The sequence below is a fragment of the Limulus polyphemus genome, unplaced genomic scaffold, assembly GCF_000517525.1.
Source record: "Limulus polyphemus unplaced genomic scaffold, Limulus_polyphemus-2.1.2 Scaffold2596, whole genome shotgun sequence".
Lineage (NCBI taxonomy): Eukaryota > Metazoa > Arthropoda > Merostomata > Xiphosura > Limulidae > Limulus > Limulus polyphemus.
The window spans coordinates 152,796-162,318 of NW_013668206.1; the positions used below are offsets into that span (position 1 = coordinate 152,796).

Consider the following 9,523-nt stretch of genomic DNA (forward strand, 5'->3'; position numbering starts at 1 on the left):
CAATGGATCTGGTATTATGAATGGGCCTGTTTTAACTAGTTTGAACCGCTGTGTCTAGTAATGGGAACGATAACAGACAGAATCTTCTGTGGCAGCCCAGATTCTGAACCGAAGCAAATTAAACTGCGCTGAGATGTATCAGAGTGTTCGTTTGAGAAACATAGGCGACAATCCTGAAAGTGGTTTATTAGCAGTGGTTTAAAAAAAGGCCTAGAGATCTCACTTAACTTAGAGTAATGGCGGTCTATTCCACCAGATGTGTACCAACGGTTGACGTTTGCATCACACCAATCCTGTAGTGGGATGGACCGGTGTTATAGTTTCGGCCTACTTTGAATAGTCTGAAAGTGGTTTATTAGCAGTGGTTTAAAAAAAGGCCTAGAGATCTCACTTAACTTAGAGTAATGGCGGTCTATTCCACCAGATGTGTACCAACGGTTGACGTTTGCATCACACCAACCCTGTAGTGGGATGGACCGGTGTTATAGTTTCGGCCTACTTTGAATAGTCTGAAAGTGGTTTATTAGCAGTGGTTAAAAAAAAGGCCACGAATGTCTTTTAATGTACCGAGCAACCCTAATATACTTGAATTTGACTGGAAAGAACCATATCTTTTTCATCATGAAGACTGAAGATACACAAGGATTCATATCCCATCTCGTCCAGTACTAGTTTCAAACAAATCACGTCTATATTTTGCCAACGTCAATACAGACATACCCCGCCTAAGTCCAAATGAGTAATTCTTGGACGCACTTAATGCCACCTGGTGAAAAGATGTCAATATCTCATTACGATAGCAAATTATTTCCGAACAAGCAGCTGTCAAGTCTATCAACATGTATCAACAGTTGGTGACAGATGTTAACTCCAAAGTCTAGGCTATGACTATAACGTCATATTTACCCATCTACCTCGCACCCCCAAAGATCATAGAGACTCTGACTGAGGACCTCCCCCCCTCTCCCTAATGATTTAATAGAAATTTTATAAAATAACTACTCTAAAGTACTTGTATTGCAATTTATTTGTTTAGAAAAATCAAGCATAAACAGTGATATTTCTTGAAATAAATAAAATTATTGTCAAGAAAAAAAAAAGATATTTCTTTGTAAGGTGAGTTATTCTCGCAGGGCCCCCAGTTCGTTAGAAATCACTGGATTACACAACCTATTTGAGCAGTTACACATGAAATCAAGAAATTACCCAAGTGGCCAATAAATATCTCTATTTTTGGTGAGTTAGTCTCGCAGGGCCCCCAGTTCGTTAGAAATCACTGGATTACACAACCTATTTGAGCATTTACACATTAAATCAAGAAATTAACCAGGTGGCCAATAAATATCTCTATTTTTTTGAAACATAGAGAAAAGTTGATGTATTAACAGAAAAGCTAAGTAAATAAAAACACGTGGCTGAACTTATGTAAGCACTAAATACTTGATTAAATATCACGTGGTGTTATACTTACTTTGAAAGAGGCCAGGAACCAGCTTGTACACAATGTCTTGCAGAGTTTTGTCAGCCCTATATACGAAACAGAAAAATAAACATATGAGCATTGTAAACACAATAATTTGTCAGTTCCATAGGAAACGTTGAAAAACGCACACATCTTATGAGCAAAATAGACTCAGTATTTTTGTCAGTTCCAAACGAAACGTTGAAAAACGCACACATCTTATGAGCAAAATAGACTCAGTATTTTTGTCAGTTCCAAACGAAACGTTGAAAAACGCACACATCTTATGAGCAAAATAGACTCAGTGTTTTTGTCAGTTCCATACGAAACGTTGAAAAACGCACACATCTTATGAGCAAAATAGACTCAGTATTTTTGTCAGACCTATGTGAAACATTTAGACAGTGTAAAAACAATAATTTCTCAGCCCTATTTCCAAGAGAGGAAAACACACACACACGTTATGAGCATTGTGAACACAGTAATTTGACAGTCCCAAACGTAACGTTGAAAAAAAAGCGTACAACTTATGGGCAAAATAGACAGTATTTTTTGTCAGACCTACACGAAACAGAAATAAAGCAAACACACGTACGTCAGTATTATACACAGAACAGAAAAAGGAATACATACACATCTTATGGGCAAAATAGACAGTATTTTTTGTCAGACCTACATGAAACAGAAATAAAGCAAACACACGTACGTCAGTATTATACACAGAACAGAAAAAGGAATACATACACATCTTCTGGACAATATACATAGTGAATAAATGTGGTCAGACATATATGAGACAGAAAAACCATATTTCATATCAACAAATGGTGGATTGAACATATTACAAGAGCAAAATACTAATTATTTTGCTTATAAGTTCAACTACATTAATAATACGATCTGGAACAGAATAGAACATGGAATCGAAGACGTTAAATTTTGCTTACATATGTTACTATTAATCAAGAAAAAATCTATAGAAAATAGTTCTGGAAAACAGAGTGTATATATATATATAATTTCTTACTTATATAGGCTTATATTGCACAAAAGATATGTTTTTGTGAAACATATTTTGGTAACTTATAAGTGGACACCGAGGAACCAACAAAAAATAATTTCATAGTTTATTTAGACTGTTACCTGTATGTAAGAATATCCAGCAACAGAATTAAACCATTTGTATGTGTATTAAGCGATTTATTAGCTATACGTTACAATGTGCAATAGAGGGTTAATTACATTAACAAATATTGGCTTAGTTACCTGATGTTCAACAGAGGGCGTGTCTTGTGTACTTGGACCTCACAAATCGGACAAAACTTGTTGGTGTCCAGATAACGTACGATGCAAGTTTTACAAACTAGAAGGATGATAAACAAAGTTATTTTATTAATCACACAAAACATCTGTATATTACGTTTAATTTACATGTTTCTAGTAGAGAATGATACCATGATACAATAATACAATGATACAATAATACAGTAATACAGTGATACAATAATACAATAATACAGTGATACAATAATACAATGATGCAATAATACAATGATACTATGATACAATAATAGAGTGATACAATAATACAGTGATACAATAATACAATGATACGATGATACAATAATACAATGATACGAGATACAATGATACAATAATACAATGATACAATAATACAATGACACAATAATATAATGATACGATGATACAATGATACGATGATACAATGACACAATAATACAATGATACGATGATACAATGATACGATGATACAATAATACAATGATACGAGATACAATGATACAATAATACAGTGATACAACAATACAGTGATACAATAATACAGTGATACAATAATACAATGACACAGTGATACAATAATACAATGACACAATAATACAATGATACGATGACACGATGATACAATAATACAGTGATACAATAATACGATGCTGGAGTGTCATCAATCTGATGGATAACAATTTTTTCATGTTTCCACTCCGCTTTCACCACATAGCTTTCTGTATAATGATTAAACATACTGGAGAAAAATTAATAAGTATGCGATGTAATACAGACTTTCTGAACAAAAGAATATCAAATGAAACTATCAATACCTTCTATAATATATTCGGTGGAACTCTAAAATGTGTCAGGAATACTTGTAACACGCGTCATTATGGTATCTCAAGAGTCTCCAACGGTATATTAGGTACAACTCTAAAATGCGTCAGGAATACTTGTAACACGCGTCATTATGGTATCTCAAGGGTCTCCAACGATATATAGGTACAACTATAAAAATGTGTCAGGAATACTTGTAACTCGCGTCATTATGGTATCTCGAGGGTCTCCAACGGTTTATTAGATACAACTCTAAAATGCGTCAGGAATACTTGTAACCCGCGTCATTATGGTATCTCGAGGGTCTCCAACGGTTTATTAGGTACAACTCTAAAATGCGTCAGGAATACTCGTAACTCGCGTCATTATGGTATCTCGAGGGTTTCCAACGGTATGTGATGTACAACTCTAAAATGCGTCAGGTACACTTGTAACACGCGTCATTACGGCATATCAAGAGACAATTCCAAAATGTGTCAGGGATACTTGTAACTCATATGCCCTTCAGTATGGTCCCGGGGACAGTTTTATGAAATCTCAAGGAAACTTGTAAGATATAACTGGAACAATATTATTAGCCGCGGCATAGTGGCTCATAGAACGTCTCTAAGTTTTTGCTTGTTTGTTTGTTTTTTAAGTACAAACTTTTAGCTCGTAGCTCCATCATCTCTTGACCGATTTGAGATTTATTTACAGTTTTGGTCTCAGAAGGTCAAACCCTTTCGATTGATGTATTTGACCACGCCCAAGGTCTCATAGCTTAATTTACTCTAATCCTGCCTAAAAGAATTTCAATTTAGAGGGGTAGACTGTTAGAGAAGAAATCCTGATGAGTAATAAAATTAAATCGGGTATACGCGCGCCCTATCCTTGGTATTGCTGGCGCATAAAAATATAACTAATAAAGAAGGGGGGGGGGAGGTCTCATAGATTAATTTACTTTACTCCTGCCTAAAATAATTTCAACGGCTATTGAGGATTCCATCTTGTATAACATAGCACATGTAAAGTATAACAAAACGTTTCAATAAAATATAATTACTTATAAGTCAAATCCGGTTTAGTATCTCAAGGAAACTTGTATAACATAACATTAGCGGTTGTGAAAAATATCAGGATTAAGTTTAAAGTACAACGCACGTAAGTGATATGTAAAATGTTACACTCCCCAATTATATCTTATGGCTGTCAATAAAACAGTTCAAGCTTACTTTAATGATATCTCAGGCATGCATATCTTTGATGTCTCGAAGTCATGTCATTTGTATCATATCTTAGGCATGCGACTCTGATGTCTGAGGGTCATGTCATTTGTATCATATGACAGGCATGCGACTCTGATGTCTGAGGGTCATGTCATTTGTATCATATCTTAGGCATGCGACTCTGATGTCTGAGGGTCATATCACTTCTATCATATCTTAGGCATGCGACTCTGATGTCTGAGGGTCATGCCATTTGTATCATATCTTAGGCACGCGACTCTGATGTCTGGGGGTCATGTCATTTGTATCATATCTTAGGCATGCGACTCTGATGTCTGAGGGTCATATCCTTTGTATCATATCTTAGGCATGCGGCTCTGATGTCTGAGGGTCATATCATTTGTATTATATCTTAGGCATGCGGCTCTGATGTCTGAGGGTCATGTCATTTGTATCATATCTTAGGCATGCGACTCTGATGTCTGGGGGGTCATGTCATTTGTATCATATCTTAGGCATGCGACTCTGATATCAGGGGGTCGTGTCATTTGTATCATATCTTAGGCATGCGACTCTGATGTCAGGGGGTCATGTTATTTGTATCATATCTTAGGCATGCGACTCTGATGTCTGGGGGTCATGTCATTTGTATCATATCTTAGGGACGTTATATATATATTAAGAACATTTGGAAGATAACATTTCAAAATTGTCTTTGAACGTCTCATAATCCCTTTTACGAACTATAAGTCTGACAGTAACATCCGTTGTGACGTGGCATAACAAATTCATAGATCATTTCTCTAGTTATCAGGGTTCAACAGTTGTTTACGTGTGTAATCTAAAAACACTGTGGCACATCTGTTTCAGGCACTGTTTAGAGTCCTTAGTACTGTATACTTTTGACCGCTAAGCCTATATTTTGTTTCCCGGTGATCTGGGCATTAGTATTTATGGATTAGTCCGTTCCTCGTCAAATCACAAACTATGAGTATTATTGATTGTCTTGTGATTTAATAGCGATTCTAATACCTTTAGACAGATTCATTCGGGAACTAGATACTCAGAAGTAATACGATTTTTCTTGATTTCCATTAAAAAAAACAAAAAACAACCTGCGGTATCTCAGTAAGGAAGACTATATATATATATGATACTATGTCATAAATTGTTGGAATATAAGCTAAGCAGAGTGTGGATTAATGTAGTTATTTATACTTGAAGTCGGGTTTTACATCAGTCGCGTGTGTCGTTGTGTATGTTAATAAATTCAAGAAATGTGGGTTATGATGAAAAATTAGATTATCGGTTAGAACTAAAATAAAAAGTGGTTGTTAAAAAACATTAATGGACCATGTAACTCGATCTGTTTTTAATAATTAAAGTATTACAAAAAATAAGCGTTACTTACAAGAAGTAAGGGGGTAGGTTATGTATCCCTCTTACTTTTTCATTAAAAGGGGGAGTCACCCCCTTACAGTTTAACTGTAATAGTCTGTTGAGTCATTTGGGCGTGCTCTCGCTGAAAATATAAACCACTCTCCGCTCAAGCCCCCACCTCTCCACAACTTTTAAAGCCAAAATTGGGCTCGTATTATTCATTGTCCTTGGAGTACCCCACAATCAAGTTTCTACTGCTATAACACGATATGAATGTTTATTATATACTAACGGGTAAAGTGAAAACATTACAACGTTAACAGCCGACGTTAAAATGACAAAAAATTAGATATTTTTGGATTGGTCATCAAAAGCGAAAGTAAGTGCGTCAGGGGGTGGGGGATATTAGCTTCCCACAATCCCCTGCTCCATCTGATTTGTTTCACATTCACGCGCAAAACTACATAACAGATATCTATCTGCGCAAAGTCGTCCCTAATTTTTAAATAATAGACTAGAGGGAAAAACATCTAGTCAAAAGCACCCGCCGCCAACTCTTAGGCTACTAATCGAATAGTGGGTATTTGACCGTTTCTATTTTAACGTAACGTCGCGCGAACAATGAATCTTCGGGTTGACAGTATGGGCACTGCTGTTTTGAAAAACAATATTACCAAACAATGTCTTAATGAAATGACTTTTCTTTCAGTGTGAATCTCATTCAAAGCCACATGAACGTTAATTTGATTTTATGTTTGTTTGTTTGTAATCAAGCACAAAGCTACACAATGGGATATCTGTGCTCTGCCTATCACGGGTATCGAAACCAGGATTCTAGCGTTGTAAGTCCGCAGACATACCACTGTGCCACTGGGGGGGGGGCGGATTTTATGCAGAGAAATATTAGGTTACTGCGTTTATCAATACCCAAAAATTAATACCCTGCGTCCACCATCGATACTATCTGTAGACGTTGAGCTCTGAGAAATTATATCATAATGAATGTCAATAACAATGACTAATGAACACTGAGACTAAACAATAGCACGCTTGTAAGTCACTTGTAAACCGAAACTTTTGTCTTTCATTAATACCGGCTATTGTATCCCTATTAATGAAATCGATGACCGCAGAGAAACGTTTTGAAAGATTTATTTACAACAGCAATACGTAATTAATTAACGAGTCTACACGTGTGCAGGATATCAATCAGTACATACGCGGAGCGGTGGGGTGAGACAGATGATGCAATTTTACGTGACTAGCACCTGTCACGTGCTCTACAAGAAAGCACGATACAGAGTTTCTACCAATAAACATCAAAGGCGTCGGAACTGGGGGTGCTGTAGCACCACCAATTTTACATATTTGACCCATATAGCAACTGTAAATTATATTATTATATTAATTTTATGGGGGACATGCCCCCAGACCCTCTAGATTGAGATGCCTTTGGCAGCTCCTTATTCTTTCAATCTTTCGTTATCAAATCTGCATGTCTAGCCAAGCACCCACTCCTTTTACACCACTGAACATCAAAGTAAAAATATTGTAAATAAATGTTTAGGCACTATTCCGTCCAAGATGTCGCTCAGAATTTCAGTAATTGTACGTCCTCCCCTCGTGGATCACCAGGATTCTAGCGTTGTAAGTCCGCAGACATACCACTGTGCCACTGGGGGGGGGGGCGGATTTTATGCAGAGAAATATTAGGTTACTGCGTTTATCAATACCCAAAAATTAATACCCTGCGTCCACCATCGATACTATCTGTAACGTTGAGCTCTGAGAAATTATATCATAATGAATGTCAATAACAATGACTAATGACATTAACGATGACAATAACAATGACGATGTGTTTGGTGACGTAATAAGAGCAACTTAATCATCAATACTAAGAGGCTGAGTGTAAAACTGTTCGTATATGTATACACACCTTGATAATTCATTCTATAAACTCGTGTTTCAAAATAATACTTTTGCAAAAAAACATTAAAAAAATTTGAAATGTGGCAAAAACTGAATACAATATTTAAAACTACAATGATTTTATTATAACTTGTGAAACTACACCGTACATAAAAATGTCTGCATGAAAATGATGATAATGAATTAGGAAAATTGAGAAGGAAATATTGATTATGGATGCCATAAATTAGTGCGTGGCTGTTGACAATGAAATACTGACCTTCAGTTATGTACGTCAATAAGCGAATAATGAGAATTAAATTACTTCCAGATATCAATATAAAGTTTAAAAAGAAATACTGATGATATATTCTGTAAATTAATATATCAAAATATAACTCATTTATTTGTTTAGAATAACATCATTTGATCTGTGAACTGCTGCACGGAAGTTCTCGTTTTCAACAAGACACGTCCCCAATGGGACAGCGGTAAGACTACAGATTCACAACACTAAAATTAGAGGTTCGATTCTCCTCGATGTGGCTTTGCTATGAAAAACACACGATACGTAACAAGACACGTCCAAATCAATATTTTACAAGTCACAGTTAAAACAGTTTCAACAAAAAAATGATGTAATTATTCATACACATATTTTTCACGGGGGACATGTCCCCCACAGTTTTTTTTATAGGATACCCCCATGTATATCCTATTTACAGAAACTGTCTTCTTACATACTTTTGAAAACAAAGTTACGTCATTATATGTAGTGGAGTTCTAAATTAATTTCATATGATCAATGAAACTTTTTTTTTCAAAATTAACCGACAGTACGAAACTTTCTTACAGAGAATTTATATGTATATATTAATAGAAGAAGGGCGAAAAATTAAAAGAAGAAAAGACACATTTCCACAAAACTGTTGAAGGGACGAGGCCACTAATTCATATACGAGAAGAGGAGTTACATCGACTTGCGAACACGTGCCATATGGCGCGAGTCTCGCACAACACGGGGAGTTTGAAGTGCGAATGTGATGGTTGACACGCGCGGGAAGAATGAAGCCCACAGAAAACTAGCTATTGATTTCTTTCTACGCGGTATACTCAAAGCGTATATTTGAAGGATCTCTAACAACACAATGACACAAAACAATCTACTGATGCGAATTCCCGACGGAGATCAAATAGTTTTAAGTCTCTTTGGGTACCCATTCGTTACATTATCAAATAACTATGGTATTTAAGACATTTTTCGTGGCGAATCACGAATGCCACAAGTATTGATTAAACTGGACGACAACCAGGACACGTCTGACTTCCAACTAACAACAACGCATAGCTTGGAAGCCACATTCGAAGAATTTTGATTTGAATTCCTACATTGTTTGTTTGTTTGTTTTGTGTTTTTTTTTAAATTTCGCGCAAAGCTACA

General features: G+C 35.9%; 1 protein-coding gene across 3 annotated transcripts in view; it reads right to left on the reverse strand.

The window, feature by feature from the left end:
- The window catches only part of LOC106467388 (uncharacterized protein DDB_G0284459-like), a 51,161-nt gene that overhangs the window by 33,814 nt on the left and 7,824 nt on the right, over positions 1-9,523 (reverse strand). For all 3 annotated transcript variants that reach the window (XM_022395567.1, XM_022395568.1, XM_022395566.1), the window contains 2 exons: positions 2,729-2,825; positions 1,472-1,527 (listed from right to left, as the gene is read on the reverse strand). In XM_022395567.1, the coding sequence (XP_022251275.1) occupies positions 1,472-1,527; positions 2,729-2,825 (153 nt within the window). The remainder of the gene's footprint in view (positions 1-1,471; positions 1,528-2,728; positions 2,826-9,523) is intronic.